The 27,203-nt window shown below is 45.0% G+C and overlaps 1 protein-coding gene across 4 annotated transcripts; it reads right to left on the bottom strand.

Annotated features, from left to right (window-relative positions):
• Window positions 1–7,253: 7,253 nt before the first annotated feature.
• On the bottom strand, window positions 7,254–26,747 carry si:ch211-198m17.1 (uncharacterized). Of its 4 annotated transcripts, XM_049003215.1 has the most exons (14): window positions 25,746–26,083; window positions 16,395–17,198; window positions 15,210–16,130; window positions 14,410–14,595; window positions 13,410–13,523; window positions 12,419–12,528; window positions 12,267–12,325; window positions 11,952–12,094; window positions 11,226–11,363; window positions 10,717–10,759; window positions 10,265–10,302; window positions 9,907–9,994; window positions 8,830–9,016; window positions 7,254–8,427 (listed from the first exon to the last, which is right to left on the bottom strand). In XM_049003215.1, the coding sequence occupies exons 1-14, from the start codon at window positions 25,795–25,797 to the stop codon at window positions 8,296–8,298; spliced, it is 3,015 nt and encodes a 1,004-aa protein (XP_048859172.1). In that variant the 5' UTR covers window positions 25,798–26,083; the 3' UTR covers window positions 7,254–8,295. The 4 variants fall into 4 exon arrangements, with proteins under 4 accessions (XP_048859172.1, XP_048859171.1, XP_048859170.1 ...); XM_049003214.1 differs by lacking the exon at window positions 25,746–26,083 and adding an exon at window positions 26,675–26,747 and having other exon boundaries at window positions 15,210–17,198; XM_049003213.1 differs by having other exon boundaries at window positions 8,830–9,013; window positions 15,210–17,198; window positions 25,746–26,085.
• Window positions 26,748–27,203: the final 456 nt, after the last annotated feature.

Genomic DNA, 27,203 nt, shown 5'->3' with positions numbered 1-27,203 from the left:
CCGGCCATCTGTCGGACCTCACGGCCCGGCGGTGTGAGCTCCCGGGGTCTCGACAGCGGCCCCTGCTCCATCTGAACGCCATGCCATCTCATCCACCATCTGTTTCCCGAAAGCAACTTTTTGCAATGGGATGATCAGGAACTGCCCCCAACAAACGATAGAGCCTAATCCCACCTATCAGAGGAGAGACATCAGATGACAGGGATGCAGTCGCCCCCGGGGTCCGATCCACCCGCCGTGCGGATTACTTCACTTCTTACCACCTTTAAAGCGATCTCAGGATTAGCTTTACCCCGTGCGCTGATAGCTGCGGACTACAAACTGTGGGCAATATGAAATGCGCTAATTAATCACCCGTCTTGCGAGCCAAAGGTATAAGAATATCTCTGCAGGCTTCAGTGGGTATTTAAGTACGTGTCAGAAATTTTTGGCCAGGAAGCGCGACGTGGATTTATAGAATTCGGATGAAGGATTTTACCCAAACCGCCGCCAAAAATGTAATGAGCTCAGTGCCCCTACAACAGAAACAGACAACTAGGTTAATAAAAATAAATCAGCTAAGCTGAGTTTTAACTTCAGAGACCTTGGTGCAGTATACAAGCTGATTTGGCTTTGGAGCTCTGAAGTACATTGATATAAGCACATAAAGCAAACTGGACTGATCTCCTAGGCAACTGCTCAGAAAGCCCCCCCCCCCCTCCCCCCCAGGATTGAATGGAGATAATTAGACCTCATAACAACATGACCCAACCCAGGGGCCGCGTCTTCTGTACGGCTGCTTGGGGACATTGATACGCCCCGTCTGCCCCAGTATGCATTAGCCGCTGGCAGAGGTCCTCGGAGGAGTCTTGTCGTCTGATATGCAAAGATCTGGACTTTGGGTGATCAGATTAATTGTCTCAATTCCCCATGGAAGCAGAAGGAACAGTGTCTGGCCAAGTCTGATAACATAAGGGGGGGGTTGTGTTTGGCTCAATGGGTTCGGAAGATGTACCTTTGATCAGATGATCCATCCATTTTGTGTAACTGCTTGTCCTTTTTCAGAGCCTATCCCAGAGGCTACTGTGCAGACACAAGGCAGGGAACAATCCAGGATGAGGCACCCAATCCATCACAGGGCACACGCTCTATTCATACCGATGGGCAGTTTGGTAACTCCAATTAGCCTCAGCATATTTTTGTGCTGTGATGGGGAAACCAGAGCACCTGGAGGAAACCACAGGGAGAACATGCAAGCTCCACACACAGTCCCATAGCAGAGACTCAAATTCAGGTCCCAGATGTGTGAGGGAACAATGCTAACAACTGTGCCACCATGGGACCAGAAGATCATAGGTTCAAAGCTCAGTGTTGGCAGAGTGAATACATCATTGGGATCGTAACCTCCATTGGGGACTGACTCCTCAGTTGCTCATAGCTTTGAATAAAAATGTCAAATAAATTAAGACTTTCCTCTGAAACACAGTATGGAAGATGGTTTGCTTTACGATGCAGCAGAGCAGAAGCACAACAGTCCTGATAAAATAAACGTGAAAATAAAATCCGACAGTTTATGCATTGTGTCCTTATGGCACCAATCCAGTCCACGCTTTCATCCCAACCTGGCAGGCGTATGATGACACAGAAGGTAAATACTCAGTAAAAATATTTTAAAAGGACACTGCCTTTAAGGTAATTAGTTTTGCTTTATAGAAACATGTATATCTCAACCGAATTAGCTAAATCATAGTAACCATTCATTCAGTTTACTTTGTAGCAATTCTTAAGTAACATTATTTTGAAAAATAATGGTTAAAAACTTTGCACATTTTATGAACGACGTGATACAAGCTGCAAAACTTCCTCTTCGTCCTGGAGCCTGACGGTTGACAAACATAGGCCTCTGCTAGGTGAAGGATCTCAGATGTTCAAAGTTGTTCTTATGGAGCTGAAAATTCCGTAGAAATGGTACTTTCTGGGGAAGTGAGGCTGGGTCAGTGCATGACAGGTTGGCTACATGCAGAAATCAGAATCCAGTATGGTCATTTTAACAGGTAGGGTGAAAAACTGAAACAGATATGCATTCGCAGAGATGCTGCCACCTCATGGACAAAGCAAAGTATTACAACTTTCCTCATCCCACTGCAATTATAAATAACTGGTTTAATTTGCAACTGAACATGGGTTTGTTAAAGGCACAGAGTACAATGGGGTAGATCTTTCCAGAGAATATTCTTGATGTTGTGCGCACTGATTCACTTTTAACTTTGATGTGTCTTGATACTCCACGTGGGAGTTTGGAAATATTATTTGAGCACTTTCTCAATAATAATAAAAAAGTCAGGCCTGAACCTCCCTGCATTTCACAGGGCTCTGACTTGAACATTATCACTTCTTTGCTTTTGTCCCAAACACTGCAGGCCATTGGGCTGCTTTACCAGGGTAAAAGAGTCAGTTGACAGAGGGAGACGTAACAGGCCGGTGCAGTGGTCAGCGCAGGGCTATAACTACGATCCCTGAGAATAATAACGCCAGCATACCAACCAAACGTAAATGAAATGGTCAGTAGGGGTTATGTTCTCGGTATTTTGGTCATAACACCAGGTCATGTGACCAGTGCTTAAAAGGAGGGAAACACCCATTCATTTAGATGAGCTACGCCAGTAGTTCTCAACCTCTTTGCACTGCGACCCAACTGTTACCATGCCACTCAGACGCGACCTGCGCTCTGCAATTTATGCCAATCAATGCCTATGGCACAAATCTGATTGGACGTGCCAGTGAATTTTAAATTAAGCACCTGTGGTTTGGCTTCTAGGATTGGTTGAATGTTCACTAGTTCCAGACCCCGTTTATACGTTTATAATTCTAGGATTGGGGCTGGGGAATCTGACCGTGGATCAGCACAGGAGCTTATCAATTTTAAAATGCTGGTAGATCTTTGGGTCGCGACCCATGGGTTGAGATTCACTGAGCTATACCATTTCAGGGTTTTCAAATAAGAAATAAATTTGGGCCCTCTATCCGTCTATTACGCACTGGAATAACCCCTTAGTGGTACCTGGGGGGAGACCTCAGCTTCTACGAGTATCCTCTTTGGGGTTTGATTGCATTTGGCTCAGTTACTGTCAGACTGCACCATCTCTCAGAAGTGGGTGGCTCAGGTTACTGAGTGCGAGACGCTCGGCTGTTAAGGACACATCGATTTTCACGGCAGCGAGCGAAGCGCCCTTACTGGGGTCCAGTTAGTGCGTAAACACTACACGGTCTGCGGTGAGAACGCGAGGGCCCTCTTGTCCTGATTCAGTCAATAGCACCCGCACCCTCCCCCAACCTCAATTTTTTAAGTGGCTCTAGAGGAAGAGCCGTAACGGCAAACTTCACAAACAGTCGAGGAATTCCATCATCTCAGGTCTGTGTTAGATTCTTATAATCTCCCTCTTTTTGGGGACTCCATGGCAGTGGTGATTGCTTTTTTGCAGTTTTGGTTCTCGCCGTTTGCCATGTCATCGTAACCTATGGAGCCAGAGGGCGACACGTGGCTCAGCAGGTCACACCTCTACGCCTGTTATCAGACGGTCGACAGTTTGAATCCTGTGCTCAGTAGAGCAGCCATCGGTCTTGTCAGGCCTTTAAGTAAGATCCTTAAAATCCTCCCCCCTCAGCAAAAAAACAAAGATCCAAGGTTTGCTCGTAGTCTTATCTTTACCCCATAAAATTAGAAGTCATTAAATATGAAGCAATACAAAAAAAATGTCAGCCATTTATGTAGAGACATTATGCATGGAATGGGGTCAAACTGACCCCTTGGATAATAGGAGGGGAACTGGGCGTCACTCAAAGGAGAGAGATATGGGGGGGGGGGCACATTCCAAGGTACTTGTATAAATGGGAAATAAAGCCGTGTTTCAGTTACATGCCAATAAAGAGGACACTTCCTTTTCCTAAGACCTTCTTTTGGTGTTTTTTTTCCATCTTTCCCTTCCATACCTTCACTCCACTGCCGGCGACTATCTCCTGAGAATGGAGGTGGTTGTGTTTCCTCAGTAAAGTGCTTTGCCGTCTCCTCAGTCCACTGAAGCAAAAAGGATTATGAGGAAGAAAAGAAAAAAACAAAAGCACAAGTGTATCTGGTACCTATGACGGCGAGCCGGGAGCAGCTATAAATGGGAGGCCTAAGGAAATGCGAGCGAGCGAGCGAGCAAGAGAGACAGAGAGAGCGAGAGAGAGAGAGAGACAGAGAGAGCGAGAGAGAGAGAGACTTCCCAGGGCTTTATGGGAAGGCTTTCAAGCTGCGGGGGGTGGGCAGGCATAGGCCTTCCCAGTAATGGATATTTAATTGGATGCTCTAAGTGCTTTCAGTTTCCTGCCAACACTGCTGAAAGTCAGGACATCAGTCGGGGTTAGACAGCAAAAAAATCCAGGTTCCTGCTCAGCGTCCAAGCCTGCAGATCAGCCCTTTCACAACCCAGACCTACAGCTCACACATATATTCTATGCATTATATATCATGTCTGCCTGTCCGAAGCAGCTAGCTGTGGATGCACGTATGATGCATGTAAGAGTATGAAGGGAAATTATAAAGGCGTGTCGGTTGATTACAGTAAGGAAGCGTTTTCCAACCTAGGGGACCTGCAGACAGTACAAATTTTTGCTGCCTATCCGGGAGCTGGGAGGGAGCAAACATGTGGACTGTCCATGGGTCCCCAAGGACCAGATTGGGAAATGCTTCCTTACTGCAATCAATTGACACGCCTTTATAATTTCCCTTCATACTCTTATAGAACATATTATCCCAATACACACTTGTAAAAGTGTAAAGGAGACGCAATTCAAGAAATAGATGTTAAACCCAAAAAAGAAAGGGACCCTTTTTATAATTCAAACCTCTTCTGGGGCAGAGAGATACCCGGTTAAATTTTGGCTTTATTACAGCTCATTACACCACAACTGAATCGACGGGGAGCATCTGTGGGACTTCTGTGAGGCAGGGGAGTGGGGGGGGGGGCGTACAAGGAGTAAAAAATATTGTGTCAATCTCAAACGAGGACAACTCCTGTATGGCAGACTGGGCCATGACAGAAAGTGGGCGTCCGGCCTGTTAACAATGGTGACTGAGGGCTCCTTCATGCAGCATTTGCAGGTTATCAAAAATACCAAGCAGACATCCCAGGGCATTGTGGGTAAATCCATATTTCAGACACCGCCTTCACCATCACCACTACACCTGACACAACTTTCCATCTTCCCTACTGAGCCACCACGACTGCACCCCTCCTTCTGGGCCACCGGAACAATCCCAATGAGCCCCGCTGTGTTCCAGTTCGTTAATCTTCCTGTCCATCTTCCCCGCCGGTGCATAAAGTGCTGCATCGCTTGTCAGAGGCAAACAGTTGGTTCCTAAAGCTTCAAAAAACTTGCCAGTAGTACATGTATGTATTACTAATACGCTGCTGCTCTCTTCCCTTTTTGTGTAACTGCAGATCAGATCGTTTCTCCTAAGAACGAGTCATTTGTAACAATAAAATGCTGAAATAAGAGAGAAACACATTCATATACAAGACATTAATTACCTTTCCTTCATGCGCAAACACATATTAGACTCTGGATTTCTTTTCCACCATTGAGCAAGAAAATATGCCTACATTTTAATTTGCTTAATTTTTTTTTCAAACCTATTTTATTAATAAGAAGTGGTATTATTGGAAAACAGTAATCAGTGGTTTCTAACATACTGGTATTCCTTTCATGGATTTTCCCAGCTTTATGCCTGATGGATGGATGGATGATGTCTAATACAGCAGTTTTGACATACTTCCTAAAGGTAGTTCCATTTACATTAACATACAGGTTAATCATTTATGAACCCAATTATGTAAAACATGTCGTAAGTACATTCTGGAAATTTGGAACATGACATTTCTGGCAGGGCCACCTTCCTCCCCAAAGCAACAACCAGTAGGAAAATTAAGACCTGCATTGACAGAGAGAGCTGCAACACCGGGGAAGCGGGTCCCTTTTCAGGGCAACCCCATACGATACCTGCTGATCAACCAACCTCGCTCACCCTGACCGAGATCCTCCTCCTCGCAATCTTGACAGTGCAGGAGACAGCTGAACTGAAACACACTCCTTTGAGTGTTCCCGGTTGGGCTCACACATAGCCACAATCAGCTACTAGCCCGGCATCACTTGTCAAAGGAAACTGAGGATTTCGGGGGGAAGGCATAGCTATTTTGGGTCTTTTAGAAGAGAGATCCCAATGATTTCAGCGACAGCCACAGCAGCATCCATACTGAACCGTTGATGAGATAAATGAGATCTCAAAATCCGGAGCAGGAGGGACTCTCAGGTTGCATACTGACAGTCGGATCCTGCATCCACGTTTCACTTTATTTCCCAGGAAGTGGTTCACAAGTGTGCAAGAAGAACTGAGTTTTGAAGTCATATTTGCCTCATTAGTGAATATACCCTGCCTTAGAGCGCCCCCTATTGAAGGATATAACAGCATCACATTTTTTTAATAATCTAACAGCAGTATGAAGAAACGATTAAGCAAAGAATGATTTTGCTAATTGACAGCCCGGGAATGATTGGGTCAACACCGCGACTCTTTCCATAAACACCACGGGGGCTTAAAATTACCCAGAGTGCATCGGGAGCTTAAAATTACCCAGAGTGCATCGGGAGCCTCGTTGAGCGCGGCATCCAAAGACAGGCAACCTGAGGAGCAGGTGCATATCAGTCTGGGCCACCTGCAAGCTTCACACGACTCATTTGATTGTGCTTTAGCAATTAAAAGCATCGCATGCACATTTAATTTCCTAGTCAAATCCAACCGACTTCTAGGCTAATATATGCAGTTTTGTTATTTCAAATTTAGCACCACATAAAAAATATATATTTTCAGCATCACAGGAATTCCTTGACTGATTAATTTGGTAACCTATGAAGCAATGCTTACCGTAAATCCTCAGCAAATATCGTTGGTGGAATGTGACTGGAATCTTGCCATTCAGTACGTTAACGACTCAGAAGTTTGATTATAAGCGCGGTTAGAATATAGTGCCCCTTCCAGTGTTTCTGCTGATAATAGCTATCCTAGGTTTAGCTAAAATAAAGGGCTTATTAACCAACACAATAACAAAAGTCTGTGATATAGACCAAGTGCCCTTTATACTGATCCCTATGCTGTCCGCCATAACACTCTTTCTCGTTATAATAACTGCATAAAATATGCAACAATTACGAGAACTGAAAATAACGGCACGGAGGCGGCTGCAAATTGTCTTGATTTATTTCCTCATCCACTAATATTATACTCTGCCAAAAAAACGCCTGCCCGACTTAAAAAGGTTTATGTACATTTAAAAAATAGAGCAACATCTCAGACCTTAAGCAAACGGTGCTTATGTACAGGAGAAATATGAAAATAATTGACATACATTCACTTCGACCCTAAGCACACGTACATAGTTGGCACAACCGGGATAAACACTTTATGATAAGCTCAATGTCTCCTCCACGCTTTTTCAAGCGGAGCACGACAACAGGCACACGTTAATCAGCAGCTCCCACAGGACAAAGCCGCGGGACCAGCGCTCCGGCGAGGAATGCTGCCGCTTAGCGCCAGAAGACTGCCTGTCAGCTAGCCTTCTGAGGCATCACGCTCACAAAAGGGCGGAAAATTCAATTAACTAAATGCGCGACAGCAGCTAAATTACGTCCCTGCTTATCGGCAAGAAATGCAGTCATTCATACACAACAAACGGACATAATCAAATTATACATAAGAAGCACTAGTAAATATATATATATATAGAGAGAGAGGACTCTAGAACTAATATATATATATGGCCACCGCCCCCACATACATAAAGCAGCGTGGAGAAATTAAAAATGTGAAAATGGTGACATCTCCTGGCTGAAACTGTGCATTGCATCTCATCGCAATCTCAGCACTGTACGGTGGCTCGAAAATAGCTGTGCATATTGCGCGAGAGGAAAATATTCTTGATGGGTTACATAATCTGCAAGCTGCTCCCTTAAATCACATTGGTAACAAGTGCCATTCAGTCTGAGTAACCTGTTAGTAAGGATCAATATTGGAGTCAGAGGGATTGTCGATCAATTACTCCTGGGTTTTGCTGAATTAGGACAGAAACCATCGATGCATCTGCTGTCGTTACGCGCTGTCTACTGGCTTGATTGTATCATTTGAGGATGTGTCTTGGTATTGCGTGAGAGGAAAAGCAGGTCATTCTGTGTCCATCTGAACATTCCCTTCCTGAGTTTTAAAAATGAATAAAGAAAAAGCTATGTGGTTATTTTCATTTCATCCGCAACAAAGTATGGATTTTGGTGACCTTGGATCAGGTACGAGTATCTTGAAGAGTTTTTCCCTTTGAAGGTCCTCATGTCTTCGGGGACAACACTGCAAGACTCCATCTAAAAGGAGAGGAGAGAGGACTCAAGATTTCAGCAGGGGCTTTCAAGATGAAAAGCTTTTCAGAAGCAAAGTTTTAGTGTTATGTCTGCTAGGTTACCACTAGGTGGCAGATGAGAGCCCCCCCCTCATGGACAGCCAGGTAATTTTAAAAGTTTCACCAGCAGGGGTTAGTAGGGGGTTACATTATTAATGCACAGTAGGCAAGGCAAAGCAAGCGAAGGGCAAGGGAGAGAGTTAGCAGAAGTGTAAAGACACATCTCTGGACATTTAGAAGACACCATTGATCAGGCATGGACAGGCAAACTTACCTCAAAAGCATAATGGGAAGGCAAAGGTACTGCAGGCAAAGGTACTCCAATCAACAATGTTCAATGACAATTCCTAAAGATCTAGCTCATTACCGCGCCATTTCCATGCAGCTTGCTGCCCAGCCCGGAGTCAGCGTTGCCGGTCTCCATCATCTCCATTTGGGTCGGGTCCCAGCTGCTGCTGGCCCGGGGAATGTGTGTGACATCCTGGTGCGGCCACACGGAGCTCATCTCATCAGACAGGTAAGGACTGTTGTAACTGGACTTGGGCGGTGACCTTCTGAAAAGCAGAGGCCATAATCAGACCAAGTGACACCCCCCAGACATCCACTGGAAGTGAAATATATCCGCACTGTGTGTTTCTGATGGCCAAGCATTGTGCAGCAGAACTGATGAAGGGTTTCGGGCATCAAATATGAAGGATCTGTGTTGCCTCAGGGCTTGGATCATGTTTACAAGGCGGTTTGTGAAAAACATGTTGGACTGCATATGTTAGACAAAATCTTAGCTTATAAATGCCACAGCCATTGTCCTCCAGGAAGCCAAAAGCGCAGCAAGCTGTCTCACGCTCATTAAACCTCTAATAACCTAGAAAACAAACCTCTTGGCTCCCCTGTGTCGAACTGCATGATTCAGCAGTGATGGGAGACACACGCTTCTAGACTTGATAGCAGGTGGGATTACCATCAGTTGTCAATCACTGCCTGTTTTTAACCCAATGGGAACCGATGATGCAACTAATGAGAAACAGGCAATCTGGCCAATGAATGATCCCATCCCATGATAATTCAACCCAAATTGGGTTTAACAGCTTCATGTCTTCTGTTGCTATGGTCCATGTGGATCAGTAGCCTGTAGGCCCTTGAGAACCTAAAGTGTAACAGCCCTAATATGTATAAACTGATTCTGGAATGGCCTTTAGCCCCAGTGAGTGGTGTTTAGATGAGGGTGCGCTGTGAGGGTTGAGGAGAAAAGAAGTGATGGTCAGATTAAGCTTTATGAACCATTTTCTGTATTTTTTGATGGTGTTCTTGGTTTGCTTTGGGGCATGCATTGAGCTGTTGTTTTATTTTTAAATAGAGAGCGCCATCTAGTGGTGTCAGAAAATAGTTCATGAAACTTCATTTGGCTATCACTAGAGAACAGGATGGCTTGGGGGCTTAGTCTCACCTCAGATAGTAACTGATGAAGGCCAGCAGAAGAATGAGCAACAGGCTGCCCAACACACAGGAGATCACCACCATGGCCAGCAGATATGCTGCAGAAAGAGGATCGTCAACATGCGTCAGCGCCAATTTGAAACGACCCATCAAATGGTCAATAATACACTTGGGATTTCCAGATGTCACTGGTGGTCATCAGTCAAAGCTTCCAGCTGTAGTACAGCACTTCTTTTACTGTTTGATAATTCTGTTTTTCACATCACCGTACCATGAACAAACCCTCTATGACGAGAGCATTCAGACTTTCAACAATATTTTATATAAAACTCCAGTATTAACAGATTTGTTTGAAATCAGAAACTTACAGTCATGGCAGTTAAATCCACCATAACCAAATGAGCACCTAAAAGGGGAAGAGTGAAAAACAACAGCAGGGTATGTTATACAGCTGCCCCTATCCTTCACTTGTCTGAACTCTTCTAATAACTGTAGAGCTACATTAGAACACAAGAGGGCGCTACAGCATAGTTTTCACAGAATCAACAAGAAAATTAACGCTTAAACCTCATCGACTGCAATACTGTTCGTTTAAGATATTTCGAGTGACGGCCCCAGAGTAATTATCGTATTTAGTATACAAAATTACAGTATGTCATATATAATTTATAAAGCTACAAAGTTACAGAATTAGGATGAACAGTATTCATTGTAAACAGGGGCACAGAGATACCACAACATCAAAGGGTTGGGTCCAGGGTTTTTCCAGTGTCGTGACAAAGATGTTCCGGGGAAAAAAAAAAGACACTGATATACTCACGGAACACACTTCCCGTTTTCTGATCTCTCGCCGCTCAGGCATGCTAGGGAGATAAACCCGAGGCGGAGATATCACCGGGATATGACATCACTGGGTATTGACCAAACTCTCAACATTTCTCTGGCTCAAGCACCAGAACTGGATCTGCCCCCCCCCGCACTTCAGATAGAGGCTCTGTTTCCTCACACTGTCCACAAAGCCCTACTGAGTTAGTACTTCGAAAAATGTCTGCGTTCACAGTGGCGGAACTTGCCAATAAGCAAGGCAACAAGTCAGAATGAAAAGTTCCGCTTCTGATTTCACAGGACCAAAGAATCGGGCTTTTGGGGCATGCCGAACAAACGACCTCGATCATTAATTGCCATAGGTTCTATTTACTCATCAAACCCAGAGAATGCTCTGCTCTTGAAGAGTCAGTGTCGTTAAATCAAAAGGGCTCGTAACTTGTCCTCTACCGGAACACCTACAAAGCTGACTGATTGGAACGACTGAGAGAATGAAGGAATAACCTGCACAGGAGGTGTTGGAGTAGAGGGAGGGGATGTAGCCCTCCTTGCAGATGCACTTGGCGGTGCCATTGTCTTGAAATACGCAATTGGTCGTCTGGAGGTCACATGGGGCAAGCTCCTGTTTGCACAGGTCTGTGGCTGGGAGAGAAGGGGGGGGGGGGGGGAATCAGCATAACAAAGTGTGCTAACTGTGGTAATTAGGGGCAGCACAGTGGAGTTGTGGCAGAGTTCGAATATCTGCTCTGGCTCCATGTGTTGGAGGGATGCTCTCCTTGAGTTGTCGTGGGGTTTCCTCCAGGTTCTCCAGTTTCCTCCCCCTCTGCCAGCCCAAAAACATGCTGAGGCTAATTGGAGTTGCCAAAATGCCCATAGGTGTGCATGTGCGTGAATGGTGTGTGAGTGTGCCCTGCGACGGGTTGGCGCCCCCTCCTGGGTTATTCTGGCACCTGTAGCTTCTGGGATAGACTCCGGACCCCCTGTGACCCTACATAGGACAATCGCGTATAGAAATTGGATGGATTGTAGTAATTAAATCAGTCAGCCATTGGAAAAAAGGGAGCTCTGTGATGTAGGGAGACTATTAACTAGGACCTCAAATGTTTCGATGTAAGCCAATGGTGTGAAGGCCTATGCTCTTACTGATGGTCTCACATAGCCTCCGTGAGAGGAGATGCCAGCCCAGCAGCCAGAAGGTCATCACACCACGAACGCCAAAAGGCCACCTACCTTTGAACTCCGCCCAGGTCAGGAGGCCGCAATTTCCAGCACAGCCCTGGATGGCAGCACCTATGGCCCCGATGGTGGACTGCTTGGTAGCGTTGGAGCCGAGCTTGAATATGTTGTCCACTGAGGCCACTACACTCCCTTCTCTGAGACAAAAAGAACACAAAAACATTTTGGAGACCACTCACTGTAGTCTTGTTTTGGTGGCATAAATCAAACATCCTTAGAAAGTCCGTTTATGCTAACATAACCACATGCCCCAATATACAAATAAAATAGGGCATAAAATTAGCTTCACATCTTATTTCAAGCACTCACCTGAGTTCCTGGACGATGGTTTTTACATACCCAGGCTGGTCCATCAGAGCCACGCCCAACTAATGATGATGGAGAAAAATTCAGTTTTAAGCAAATGCTATGCTGCTCGTATAGTCCGAAGCAATTCCGACAATGATTCCCAAAGCGCCCACCTCTTGTGAGATCATCGCCGCCACTTCCTGAAACGCCTGGGATGACCTGTTGCTCATTTCCGACTGAAACGCCAACGTTTTTACATGCAGGGTTCCTGGAAACACTCTAGCTGCAACGAAAGGATCATATCTGCCTGAAAGCACCTGCGTTTACAAATAGTTGGCTAATGCTACAAAGATATCTACGCAGGAACTAATAATTAACCAATATACATTAACATAACTCCATTATGCATTGTTTTCACCACCTTCCCCCACCACTTACAGCTACTACCTTACTTGTTTAATGTTTATCAGGGGAATTGTAAAGATTAGTGTGATGGTTCCTCATTCCTCACACTGTAAGCGGTAATGAACGCATAGATTAGAGGAATGCGTCGACAGCTTGCGGGGTTACTGTGTACGGGGTTGCGTAAATCGTTAAGGGAACCCAAAAAGAGTAGGGGTCTGCAATTTACAATGAGAGGAACCCAAAAAGAGTAGGGGTCTGCAATTTACAGTGAGAGGAACCCAAAAAGAGTAGGGATCTGCAATTTACAATGAGAGCTACTTCTGCAAAGAAAATAACTATGTGTTTAATACAATGCAAGATTTTTATCAACCAGGGCAGCGGAGGCAATGATGAAACTTGTAGTTTCGGATGAGTACTTGTAGCAAACACAAGTATTTATAATACAAGTACTTATAATAAGTATGAGCACTTATAAGGATGCTGACTGAGTCAGGCAATTTTACTTTGTCTCAGACTGCGTGGTGTGAGAGCGTGGCGCTCATCGTCAGGGACAAAATGAAATGTCCCCAACGTAAATGCGTACAAGCAAAATGAAAAAAAAGAACAAAATTAACATAATTGATCCTATTTCGAAAACACGTTACGGGAGCTTCTCACTCGCTCCCTGCATGATACTAGCAGCTGGTGAGCGATGTGTTGGCGATGTCTGCTGCTGGGTCACAGAGGGTCACTTCAAAGATTTCATCGCTCGACCACTACCTTGGACGCAGCGCCCCCCGGAGAAGTAAGACCCAGCCAGACAGAGGCAGCTGAAGCTGGTGATGAGCTCCAGACAGACGCTATTAAACGGACATGGGTTCGAGGGACAGAAACCTGCCAGAAACCAAGAACGACGACACACCATTAGTCTGCATGTCGGAAGACTCCCTTCACTGCCCTATACTGCACTCACTCCCTCCTGCTCCTTAAAATCCATTATGTTTGTGTCCAACAGAAGACAGACTTGTCATATCTCAAATGCTGTCTTGCTGCTATATGTTTGAACCGGACGCTTGAACTTGAAAAGCTCCAGGAATATTTCCGGGTGCCACCAAGGGGGCAAAAGTGAGGACGATTCCAAGATTTGGAACATATTTGGATTGGTCTGGCCTGGGGGGCCTAATATGAGGTAATTTCATGGGGCCCAAAATCTCTAGCAACACCCCTTATCCAGTTGCATAAAACTATATAACTATATATAAAAAACTATAACTATATAAACAATATAAGTGTCTGATCTCTGCCAATCATCATCAGGCGTTGAAGTGCATAGCTAATTATAAAGAGAGTACTAACCATTACGAAAACTGGTATGTTCAGTTTGTATCAGAAATGCAGCCTGACTTAAAAGTGAGCAGCTAACCCTCATGCGGGACCTGCAACATTACAGCCTATAGGCTGGGAGACCATTTCGGCTTTTGTTTGCTTAACGGCCCATATAACCCACAGATAGTCTAACACAACAGTAGAACCATGCAGGTGTATATATAATGCTGAACGCACTGGGAAAACTACACTCTTTAATGCCCTAGGGGCCCATATTGTTGTCCTTCCTGGGACCTACAAAAGAGACAATTTTGGTCCGACTTCGACAGCAATTCTCAAGTCAGCTTTCACATTACACTTCCAACTGACCTCACTGTCCTTGACTAGATGAGATTTCTTTCTATGTCTTTAATGCACTTTCTATTTGCTTGAGTAAAAACCACATGGCACGTACCTCCAGGTCTGACAGGAGGATTGGTGGTGGTTAGCGCGGTAGTGGATTCGGTGACTGGCACAATCGGATGACCGCTGCTTTGTTCTGGGATGCCTGTGGTGGAGATGGGCACCAACATCGTGGTCGTGGCGACTGTAGAGCTGGTGTATTGATAGCTCGTCACAGTAACCACGGTGCTGGTGGTATCTATCCAAATAATAAAGTTTCAAAGTTTATTGTCAGATGTTTTGAGGATCACAGAGAAATTCTTGCTCGTCGAAGATTTTTTACACAAACTTGTTCTGGGGGCAGAGAAAAAATGATTGGTACAGACAGATAACCAATTAGATTGCAGGACCAATGCATCTGATTGGTTGGTCCCACCTCTGCTACAACCTAATTGGTTATCTCTCTGAACCAATCATTTTTCATTCTACCCTCAGAACACTTTTGTGTACGTAAAAACTGCCCCGAGCAAAAGTCTCATGCCACAGTTGCAGGGGAGGGGACAGATGCATGGTGGGACAACAGGACAAACAGCAATGCAACAAGAGACATGAGAGTGCAAGACAAAAACACATAAAAATGCAATAAGTGGTACAACAGGATGTGCAAGTACCTACAAAGGTAGTACAATACTGATAAAGCAAAGAGGTTAATATTAACAAGCATGCAATGCAACACATAATGAGTAAACAACTAAGAATGACAATAATTCCAAAAGGCAATGAAAGATCCAAAATATGATTTTCATCTAGACTGCAAAGACAGACAAGACAGACACAATGTCCATCTGGAAGCACTGGGCATGGAGGACGTACCTGCAGGGGGACCAGTTGGACCTGCTACTGTTGTCACTGAAGTTTCTGTCATGACCATGGATGTTTGATCTACAGCGGTACTAGTTGACTGGTTTGTGCTCATTTCACTGGTGTCTTGTCCTGGTGACTCAGTAACCGAGGTGCTTTCTAGTCCTTGAGTTGTAGCAGGACCTTGAGGGAAGGTTGCGTTGGTGTCAATGGGAGATGTAGTGGATTTGGTGGGATTGTAGACAGAGGTTGTCACTGTTTTAGTTGATATGTCAACAGGGGTAGAGACGCCCGCTGTTGGAGTTACAGAGGATGCAACAGGAATATAGGCAGTATAATCTGAAGCTGGTGTGGAGAAATAATTTTCAGACGTTGGAAATTCTGTGAGATTATCAGAAACGTTTGTCACTGTTTCCACAGTAACTTGCTTGAGGGAACTTTTATGGATGGTAGAGTAGTTTTCTTGAGATGTAGAAGTTGCTGTAGGCATATCAACAGTAGTTTTCATGGTGATACGGTGAGACGTTGCTACACTAGTGTCATACTGATTTTCTGGAGATGTAGAAGATGTGCGGTTATTAACAAGAGTTGTGGCCTTTTGCTGTGTGACCTGAGTGGAACATGGAACAGTGCTGGTGTGGTCAGCTTCTTGAGATGTTTGGGACACTCCTGGGTTATAGATAGTTGATGTGACATTTACGATTGTGACCTGATAAGATGTAGTAGATTCATTTTTTGCCAAGGAAATGCCAGCTTTATTTGTGGAGCCTGTAACAGTTTCCATGGTGGTCTGAAATGAAGTTCTTCCATAACCATCAGAGTTCATTTCGGGCGACATAGACACAGTCTTATGTGGAGAGACTGTGATGGTTTCCATGGTGTTTAACTCTGTATTCGTCACGGCGGTGGAGAAAGTTTCTTTTGGTGTAGAAGGTGCAATCGAGATATGGGCTGCAGCTGTTTCCATAGTAACGTGATTAGTGACAGGGTTGCTGAAGTTACGATCAGATGTGGAAACTGAGAAGAACCCAGAGGAAAGTTCTGGATCTGTTGTGACATTTTTGGGTGTCTGGGTGGGAACTGTGTCATTTTTTGTCAAGGGAACGTCAGCTTTATTTGTGGAGCTCGTAAGAGTTTCCATGGTGTTTAACTCGGTATTCGTCACGGCGGTGGAGAAAGTTTCTTTAGGTGTAGAAGGTGCAATCGAGATACGGGCTGTAGCTGTTTCCATAGTAACGTGATTAGTGACAGGGTTGCTGAAGTGACTATCAGACGTGGAAACAGAGAAGAACCCAGAGGAAAGTTCTGGATCTGTTGTGACATTTTTGGGTGTCTGGGTGGGAACTGTGTCATTCTCTGGAGAGGTGCTAGAAACTAAGTGGTCATGAGTAGGATCTGTAATTTCTTCCACAGCGACCGAACTTGCCATACCCTTAGGGGTAGTGGTATTCAGATCAAAGCCAAGAGACGTAGGAGATGATGTACTAATGCGGACAGTAGTTGTTTCTATAGCAACATACTCAGAGGTACTCTTAATTATAGTGGTATTATTTTCTGGAGATGTTGGCGACACTACGGGGTCATGGACAGCTGTTGTGGCTACATCCACGGGGACCCAAACAGTGCTACTAACAGGACTGGAAGAGGTACTTTCTGGTGATATTGAGGATGCTAAAGAACTATGTTCAGACTCTGCGGTCATATCCATTGAGACCCAATTAGAGTGAGTCACAGGGCTGGCAGAGTCAGTTTCTGTTAATGTCGAGGATGATAGAGGGCTGTACCCATCAGTCAGTCCTGTTTCCATAGTGCCGGAGCCAGGGGGTGCAGCAGAGCTAACGGAGTCCACTGAGACTTGGGCAGGCCGCATGGAAAACTGAGCAGAAGTGTCCAAGGTGGGTGGCCCGGGTGTCCCAGACAGCACAGCGGTGTCTGTCAGCACAGTCGATTCCGCCGGATCGGTAACGGAAATCGCCGTATTTATGTCCGCGGTCGTTGGAGCTGAGGAGAATAATAAGGAGTGATAACGTTAAAAAACAAAACAAAACCAAGAGAGAATATACAACCGTACTGGAAATAGCATCTGCTAGGACTCCGTCGCTTTAACAGGGTTGGCAACGAGGGCGAGAAAGGGAAAGTCTCTAGGGGGGCTATGAGTGTGTGAGCGTGGGTAAAAGTAGCTTTGGCTGGGGGGAGGCATTTGGTTGAATTTTTCAGGGGCCCTGCCCTGCCTGGCCTTGTCACCTAACGATTTAATCCACACTGGAATTCCAAATCTATAGTCAGTACTTTTCAAACCGATTTATGCTACACATTAATGGCTGCAAGTGTACAACAGTCTCTCCTTTGATGATTTGAATCCTTTCTGAACACTCCTTACTGGCAAAAGTGAGGAACCAAATGACTGCGTTCGATGTCACACCAGGGGCAATTCTACGACTCAACCCCTTGGGGGAGGGGGAGGGGCTTAGCCCTCAGTAAAATTACAGATTTGCTGAGTTTTGTACACTGTATAAAATGTGTAAGAAAATTCAAGGCAAAATTTGGTAAATGGATTTAGGAAAATACATTTTTCAGGGGAGCTGAGACCAAAAAAACAGGGTGACTGAAGCGACCCGAAATAGAGATTAGAACTGCTTACGTACCGGGCCCAGAGAAAGGACGTGATCCTCTTCAGAAACCACCCCCCCTCCGCCCCCCATCGCAGCCACGGTCGAGTTTGTTCGCACAGCTCAACGCCAGATCGTGAGGCTAACAGGGAACCACCACCCAACCCAACCCTGCCCTCTGATAAGATTCACCAGCCCCCTTATCACAGAAACTCCAACTTCAATTCACCCTTTTATTTGGTTCTCTGTCAAAGACACACATTCTGTGGAAGTATGAAGCGAGATTGTTTCAGCTCAGACCACTATATTACACATTGGCACCAGCGCCGAGCTCAGCGGCAGGACTCAAGGCCACAAAAGAAATATCTGATGGTTTGATTCTTCATGTATATAATGCTTTGGAAATCTGACTGCTAAACCAGCGACTGACCTCCCCACCCCCGCATTAAGCTGCACTTCATCTGCACCTTACGTTTATTTACTATTCTGTAGTACATTTGACATTTTGCGCATATATGCATTACTTTTTAGTTACTCCTTCCTATGTCGCGCTGTGTTGTTGGTCCTCTTGTCCATCTTGTCCTGTATTACGCTACAGTTGTCCATGTCCAAACACATGCTGAGGCTAATTGGAGTTGCTAAATCACCCATAGCAGTGCATGTGTGTGAGTGAATGGTGTGTGAGTGTGCCCTGCGATGGGCTGGCCCCCCATCCTGGGTTGTTCCCTGCCTCGTGCCCATTGCTTCCGGGATAGGCTCCGGACCCCCCCGTGACCCAATAGGATAAGCGGTTTGGAAAATGGATGGATGGAATTCAGGTCCAGAGACTAAAAGTCCAGACCGGGATTTTGTTTCGACCAATCAGTTGAACATAAAGAGCCACAGAGTCAACTAGTTGGTTGAAACAGAATCCTGGTCTGGACTTTTACTCTCTGGACCTGAATTACCCAACCCTGCATTTTCAGGAGGGAAAGGATAACATAGATATACAATGGTTGATTAATTACCACGCTTGGTCCAGTTAGACCAGGCTGAATTACAGCCCTGAGCATCTCAGTCAGGGGAATTGGGTCAAACTTAAGCGGCCGCAGATTGAGCTGGGTAACAAACCTTTGATTGAAAACCACCGGCTAAGCCATCCTAGCCAAGTAGCTTACTGGTAAAGACGGCCAAGGTACGGCATTGTCGGCGTGACCTCACCGTGACCTCACCGTCATGAGGACCGCAATGAAGCTATTACAGAAAAACAGGTCAACATTTGGCACCGAGATTAAAACGGAAAAAGGCAGTGGCTTCTCTCTCTTGACGGCGACGCCAGACTGATAGAAGTTGTTAATTAATACTAAATTAAGCGGCACCACAGGAAAATGGAAGTTTTGAGAACAACGGGGGGAAAAAATAAGAGTTCAGACATCAGAGTTATAGCTTTTCTATTACATACTATGGGAAGCAAAATATTCAGTAATATACAAAAAAGTATATGGTTAGTATGAAGTTACAAACTTTCTTTTCATTGCAGTACGAGAGTTAGCATTCAAGGTGAAACCTCCTACAGTAAAGTGGGTCCTTCTGAATCACTACAGATTCACAACAGAGTGTTTTCTGTTAATCCAAGGTGCTTAAAGGCCCGAGAACAGAACCAGACCAATAATAAGGGTGACGTGAAGTTCAAGACACCCCCAGCTTTGAAAAGGCAGTACTAGGAGCCCCACCAGTGTCACACTGAGCCTTGATTATCTGTCTCTGGTCAAACAATAGCAAGAAAACTGCTTTGGGACTCCTTTAGCATCTGCTGCTCCAGCTTTCGTGCTCAAGCAAAAACATGGACTGTCCGGGGTTCCCTGAGGACCGGGCTGAGAAACACTGGCTTAAAGTAGCCAAAAGTGTATTAGTACAGTGTTTCCCAACCCAGTTCTCGGGAAGCCCGGACAGTCCACGTTTTTGCTCCCTCCCAGCCAATCAGGAACACCGAATACCTGGTACAGGTGCGCTGGGAGCAGAGAGGAAGCAAAAACGTGGACTGTCTGGGAAACACTGTACTAGTAAACTGAAATAAACCTGACTGGAAGCGAGGTTCCCAGGACGTGGCAGTAAGGGTCTGAGAAGACTCTGCTTCACTACTGCCGCATTTAGTCACGTTTAGCCTCCAGCTAATGTTCCCTACAGGTACCACAGCACTGAGGGTCTGTCCGGCTAGGGAGTGATCATGAGGGAGGGATTTGTCACTTTCCAAAAACAAACTACATATTTCCAAGCTACGCCTTTTTATGACTCCTGACACATATGAGTTCAGGTCGCATCTGAAAGAAATGGAAGAAGCTGAGCTTATTCAAGCTGGGCGCAGTGAACAACTTGCGTCTTCCTAGTCTAGAAAAATGACACCCTTAGGCTCTATGAAGAACACCACACCTGGGAGATCCCGTCTCGTAACACACCACTCAGCTGCCAAAAACCCTTCGACTGCGTTGAAGCCTTGCTGCGGTCACCATGGAAACAGCCCCACAACACACCTGAGTGCTCAGCGGCCCGATGATTACTGGGGAAGTGACACCGGTGCTATCGGCATTCGACGTGATGACGGAACAACTTTCAGTCGACCTTCCCCTCCTTCCTCTATTGTGTTTTGCTAAAACCTCAGTCGTACTGAAAATCCCAGCAGACTGATCCATGCAATACCGCAGGTTCAATGTCACCATAATCAATACATTATTATTTAGCAGGAGGCTTTGTCCAGGTGGTATATTTTGGAGAAAACCGGGTGCTAAAGGTGATAAACTGGGCGAGTAATTGGGGGCTAAAGGTCTCGCTGAGGGTTCCGACAGTAAAACCACTCTGGGATTCGAACCAGCAACCTCCCAAACAGGGACACAGCATTCCAGACCACTAAGCCACATACCACCCAACTGGTTACAAAAAAAAAAACATCTACATTATAGATCAGACTATCTGTGGCAGTGCTTGTTTCAGGGACCAGTAGACCTTGTCCTAGTATCTTAACCCTAGGGACCAGTGGGCGTAGTGTCTTCACACCACCTGTTTTAATGATCACTGGACTTAACCATGGGGCAGAAAGTCCTAGAGACTCTTACATAACTGAATGTCTGGCTTTAACAACAATGAAGCAACGTTGTGTTTCACGAACAAAGCATATCAGAGAAAACCAAATCCGGGAGAGATGCACCTGAGCTGTGGGGGATCGGACCTCAGCTGAACCGGGTACACAAGCATTTCCTTAACCTCACTCCATCTCTGCATCGCCATGGCAACTCAGTCCCACATGACAACAACGTGTTCTGTCAGTATGTTCAGGCCCGTTACCTTCCCAGCTGCCTCTCAACTAACATACAGTCACTATTAATATGCCACAGGCCAAACTTCTGCATCCGCTCAGCTGACGTGGGTGATGTGCACCTTTAATCTTTTCGGCTCACGTTCCTTCTACAACGATCAAAAGAGTAACACAACAAATCAGATTCACACAGGTTAGCTCCACCCCCCCCCCTCCCCCAACCCCGTGACAGATTGTAGCAGAAGTAGTTCTGCAATTTCTTATCTTGGATAATTGTTAAATTGTTCATTTCTAAAAAGCACATCATACACGTGAAGCAGATGACAGCTGTGATACAAAACTCATTGTGTTTCACGAAGTTGTTTAAGGTCATCAGCAGCTGAAAGAAAAATGTCTGATAAATTCTGATGTTGGAAAAAAGGATATTATATTATGTTGACAGAAAGAGCCTCATTAAATTTAAGAGACCTATAAGACGTGTTTTCAGGAACTTTTAAATTATGTTAAACAGAAAACCACATAATCATTTCTAAACTGATCACAACAGTCATGAAATACTGAGAGTTCTAGGTTGGGACTGAACCTACAGGGACCTGCATCCTTCAGCCCCGTGATGCTGATGTTTCTGGCCAACAAATCCCAGATGGGGGGGGGGGGGGGGGGGGGGAGAAAAATACATACCTTTGAGAGTGCGGGGGTGGCTGAGCCAGAGGGTGGTCTTAAACGAGGGCCCAAGACTGTACAGAACATGACAACTTCTCTTTGGAGTTACGTCTATCTTAAAGAGGATTAGAGGACATTCCTGAAATAGTTCTGCCTGACGTGCAGTGTGGGAGAAAGCCCCGATTAACGTGTGCGAGGACAAGGGGCGATAACATGCCGACTCCCACACGACGAGCATATTTCAACGGCGCGGTCAAATTCTAACACTATTGTCAGAAATACTGGACAGCAACCCTTAAGACACATTTATGACTAGTTTTAACTATCAAGTAACTCGGCTCAATAGATTTATGGCCTAGTTCTAGTAAAAGCAATATCACACATACACAGCACAGTCCTCATCTCTTAAGGATATTGTCCATTTGTGGCACTTGCAGTACTGCTCATTTCCATTAGGGGCAGAATCAATACAAGTCAAAGACAGGTGTTTACCTTGGTTCGAGTTCACAGGTCACCCCACGTCACCCATTCAATAAATCCAATAGGAAAGCACCGCTCCTTACCCAGCCCCTAAGACCACAGAAGCCTGGAATCTCTGCACAATATTATCAGGCAACAGTCCCATCAAGGGGTGTATAGATGGCTGCAGCTGAAAGCTGATTGGACCCCAGAGCGCTCCCTCGCCTGTCACTCACAAATTCAAAACATATCATTGGCTAATGCTAAAGTTGGTTCCACTATATGAATTACGGCTACCAATACTCCCCCCACCTTAAAAATCCAAGAATTACTCCAGGTCCCACCTGCACAATATTCCAGAGAGAATCAAGAGGTGCAGTCTTATGGTTGTGACACCCATGAAGACCAGCAGAGTCCAAAAAATGACCTTAGTCTCTTATTTAAAGAGAACTAATACAGTAATACCTCTCACTGTGAGGTATGTCCTTGTTTGGCCATGTTTAAAATGAGCTCCTTACCTGCCATTACAGCAATCCTCCTTGTCGCTAATTCTCCTTTAATTAAGACAGAGAACTAATTCTTGTTGCTAACTCAAAGCATGGAAGTTGCATACCCGGGCCAGCTGATTTAAGCCAGGAGCTGAGTGCACATCCTGTCTGCAAGGGACTCTTACCGGCGACCTCTGAGGCAGACCTGATAATTAAACAACATCTATAGTCAAAATGCTTCCCAGCGCAATGTTCAGGGCAGAGGTCTGTAGGTCTGCACACCTAGAAATATGACTTCAAGCCGTCGAGACCTATAAAGAACTCCACATTCTTTTCTCAACTGCCCAGGAAATTGAGTTGGCAAGCTTTGCTTCCGGATCCAAGGAGAATGTGCGCATCAAGATAGTTTCCATTTGATCAGAGGTGCTGTCTTCTCTCATAACAATAAATGGACAAAATTGCAAACAGAATATCTGATCTCTAGCCCCAGACATCTTCAGGTGGCCCGGCTGTAGATCAAGACCTACAGGTTTCACATGGACGGGCCTAGACCATATTTTACACAGACACCACATGCAGTGCCAAGAGCCACTGGTAGACAGGCCCACACAGTGACAAAGCTACTCATCCCTCATCTTTCCCAGGGGGAGGATATATACCCAGGAAACATATGGTCAACTATACTCAGGGGTATCTGCTGTTCCCCAAACCTGTACAATAATATCCTTTTTAAACTCGGTCGAGACCCGGACAAGATTACAACCGTAATCCCACAAGACAGGAGGAAGGGTGGCCAAGAAGAGAACAGCACCACTCAGAGAAACAGACACCATAACGCCATGGAGCGCTTACGTGGGCCTCTTAATATGGACCCGATTAAGAGAATTAGCAGGAATTATGGTAATATGTGGGCAGGCCCTCCTTTCCCTATTGGCCCAGGCTGATCTAAAGCACCATCCACTTGAGGTAGCCTTGACGGACAAGTTTATTTTTTAAACCCCAGAACATCCTGATCTACTAAGTAGACAGAAGCCTCTCTGCTTCCGGGATCACATGGAGCTATATTTAAAAAATGTGGGTGACATATGGGGGGGAGGGGGGCAGGGTTCACTTAGAATGCACCCTCTTTCCCAATCATCCAGTTGGGGACCGTCCACAGCCATCACAACAGCAGGCGGTGTGCGCCTCGGTCTATTAGGACTCTGTGTCTCCGAGCGGAAGGTTGCAAGTTCGAATCCCACTGTTGGAAGATTGGTTCTCTCAAAAAGCTCGTAATCCTTAATTGTTCCAGGAACTATCAAACCCATGTATCCAAAAAAAAAATGCATATTGCTCTGGATAAAAGCATCTTCTAAATCCAATGTTAGGCTTAGAGAGAAACTTTCACGTTGAGTTTTTAGAAAACAGCCTGAAACAGGACGCTTGGCATTAGGGTCAAAAGGGATTACGAGATAAACCAAATGATGGAGGAGGAGCCTCTGAACTCACTTTTAGGTTTCCCCGACTAGACGGTCTCACTGCTTAGTGGGAGACAACAAGGTGTCACTTTGGACACACGCGAGGCTGCCAGTCTCATGACAAGGGTGTTCTGGGAGGGCGGTGCTGCTGACCGAAACTGACCAGCCCCCCTCTGGCCAGTGAGTCACAGGCGGCCGACCGAGCGACAGGGTCCGGTGAGTCACGGGTGAGGTGGGGCAGGCACCCCCCTCCCCCCCGGAGTCACCCATCTGCGAACTCCGGGTGGCCTCTGCATTGCTCAGAATGAGGCATAGATTTAAAACATAAGAAGTTCCTTCTGAACACCTGCATCGTGTTATTTTTAACACATAAACGAGACACCGGTTCAAGCAGAAAAATAGCCCGTTTTGTGTACCTGAACTAAAACATAATAAGGTAAGGCGGAATTCTGATGGGGGGCAGGCAAACATTTCCATTCATTTTATTACTTTTTAATCTAATGTAGGGCACTACGATACGATAGGCTTAAGAAAGTATTGTTACAAACTCATCTACCCTATACCTAAAATCTGACTTAACCGATCCCAGCCTACCTGTATAACCAAACCCGTGTCGCTGCTTAAATATTCGCCTATCTGACCGAGTAGCCGTGAGAAGAATCGTGATCCATCTTCACCTTGAATATGGACTATGGTGTACCCTACAATATAACGACTGTACCGAACATGTGAGCAGAACACGGGACAGTTACCGAAGGATAAAGACTTTACATTTCACCAAGCTTCGCCATTTTCTCTTTTAAGATTACCAATTCAACCGGTAATGTTAACGAATTTAATTCCTATGGCAACGAATTTCACCTTTTACACATATTTTCTCCGGCCCCTTCTGCAATAGCACCGTCAGGGGTTCATTCTTTTTTTAAATAACCCGGAAAATAAGTAAACTTTATTGTCTACACCAATTCTTATAAAATATCCCATTTAAATTAAAGGGCAAAAGAACCCAATTAAGATATTTTTTTAAGGAAAACGCCTATGGGTAATCTTCAGATAATTTGCCTACCACAATGCCGTCTCGCAGGAATAACAGATTGAGTATTACAGTCTAAGTACTTAGGACCATAACATGTAGAATTCGCATCAACCGAACCCTACAGGATTTACCAAAGAGATTAGGTTCACCAGCTAATTCGGTATGCCATTTTCTGTTGCTCCCCCCCATGTTGTTTTAGCGGCATAAATGCATAAATGCTTTCTGCTAGCTGTCATACTTCGAAAATCGATCAATTAGTGTATTCAAAACTGCCGTTGCCATGTAAACTACTATTTTTAACACAAACGCTGGTTATGGAAATAGACTGGTCACATTAGTCATACTCAGAATCAACATACAATATTAATTCAAGTTGTTTAAATCTTGTTGTAAAAAAAACGGCAATTAATAATCGAAATCCACAGGAGCTGAAGTCAATATCATAACTGGAGTATATAAATATATATCAAATTATTATTGATTACGCTGTATTAAAAAACAATAATTTTGAACTTGTTAGACCAAAAGGTCCTCGGCTATCACTTACCGGATGCAATCGTTATAATAAACCAAGTGATGGTTAACAGGAGCGAAAACATCTTCGGAAACAGAAACACGTCCCCTTGCCAAAATCAAACAGTGAAGGATAAGGCAGCTTCCCAATCTGCGCTTCTCCGTTCTGTCCCCGTCACGGTTTTAGCATCGCCGCCTAAATGCTGTAATTCCCGACGTCTTCTCAGTGCAAATATGACCCAGGTGTCCCAAAGTAAAGGCTTTAGAGAGGGGTGAAGGCGCACGAGACGACACGCCTCCCTGGGTGGGACTATGCCATAAGCGCTTCTGCGGCCGTCTCGCAGGCAAGGAGATTTATAACGCAATATCATTTAGGTGGGGAAAAGAAATGTGCTCAAAGTACCGGGGTAACGAGTGATGTTACTGTCAGTAGACAATGGTTAATAATGTCTATTGAAAGTCGAAGGAAGAATTCACAAAAGTTAATTCTGTTTTAACATTTAAAGAATGTAAGGTGAATTCTTTTTGAGTTGTCAGACTAATCACTAACCAAATACAAACATATTCTAAGAGCACATACCAGAAATATTACAGATAGAAAGAGGAAAAAACAACCTGTTTTAGTTGTTAGGTCATATATTTTGAGGTTTAAAAAAGTGCCGATAAATTCTTCGATCTTCCCACAACTTGGCCAGAGTGAGCCCTGGGTCCATACTGATTCTGTAAAGCGCTATAATAAACCCGTATGCTTTCCACAAAACACACGACTGCCATCACACTCACTGGCAATGAATTACCCATCATGCATTGTAACATATATGGCTTAAATTGTATGCCTTTAAGGAAAAGATTCCTACTTCTGAGACTGATATATCTCCAGGGGGAAAATTAAAATTTTTGCCCCATCTTGTTCTCCCTACTGGTGAAAGCAAGCTGGAGGGAGTGGGGGGGGGTGTTGCAGACCTGGAGCTGGGAGTTAAGGGTTCAAACCAACAACCTTCTGGTCACGGGCCACACATGAGATGCTCACTTAATGAGATCCATTCCATGTTGGACAGATCATCTATAAGCATTAAAAAATAAATGAAGGATTCTCCATATAAGACTGTCTGGCCTTAAGAGCTCTGTTTGCAATGTGAGACAAACTTATCTTTAAACGTGATTTTGGTGGCAGTTATCAACCTCTGAGCCTCACCTGCTTTTCCGTGTGACAGGACGCCTGCAGAGCCAGTAACATCAGGCACTCCGAACATTAAGAAAACTCTTCCTTCTCATTTTCGGCTGCTCGCCTTTGGGGGAAAAAGGAGCCGTTGCAGCAAATCAAAACACAGACTGTGTAACCGAGTGGGACCTTGACCTGCAACATCCGAAGGACGGGGTACTAATCAAGCGCTACACCGTGCAGAACATAGTTGGAAGCGGCGCGTAACCCAGATGAAAAGCTCCAGTTTAACAAACCTATCTAGCCTTCATGAACGTAGATATTCAACTC

The sequence above is a fragment of the Brienomyrus brachyistius genome, unplaced genomic scaffold (genome assembly GCF_023856365.1).
Source record: "Brienomyrus brachyistius isolate T26 unplaced genomic scaffold, BBRACH_0.4 scaffold75, whole genome shotgun sequence".
In the NCBI taxonomy this organism is placed as follows: domain Eukaryota; kingdom Metazoa; phylum Chordata; class Actinopteri; order Osteoglossiformes; family Mormyridae; genus Brienomyrus; species Brienomyrus brachyistius.
The sequence above is the reverse complement of the archived record's forward strand: the minus strand, read 5'-3'. Positions and strand labels throughout refer to the sequence as shown.

Coding starts and splice junctions, on each gene's coding strand:
- si:ch211-198m17.1 (XM_049003212.1), bottom strand. CDS start 25,797: ATGTTTTCGCTCCTGTTAACCATCACTTGGTTTATTATAACGATTGCA. Junction 12,529..13,409: donor CGGGGGGCGCTGCGTCCAAG/GTAGTGGTCGAG, acceptor CTTTCGTTGCAG/CTAGAGTGTTTCCAGGAACC. Junction 8,428..8,829: donor AGCTGCATGGAAATGGCGCG/GTAATGAGCTAG, acceptor CTCTCCTTTTAG/ATGGAGTCTTGCAGTGTTGT.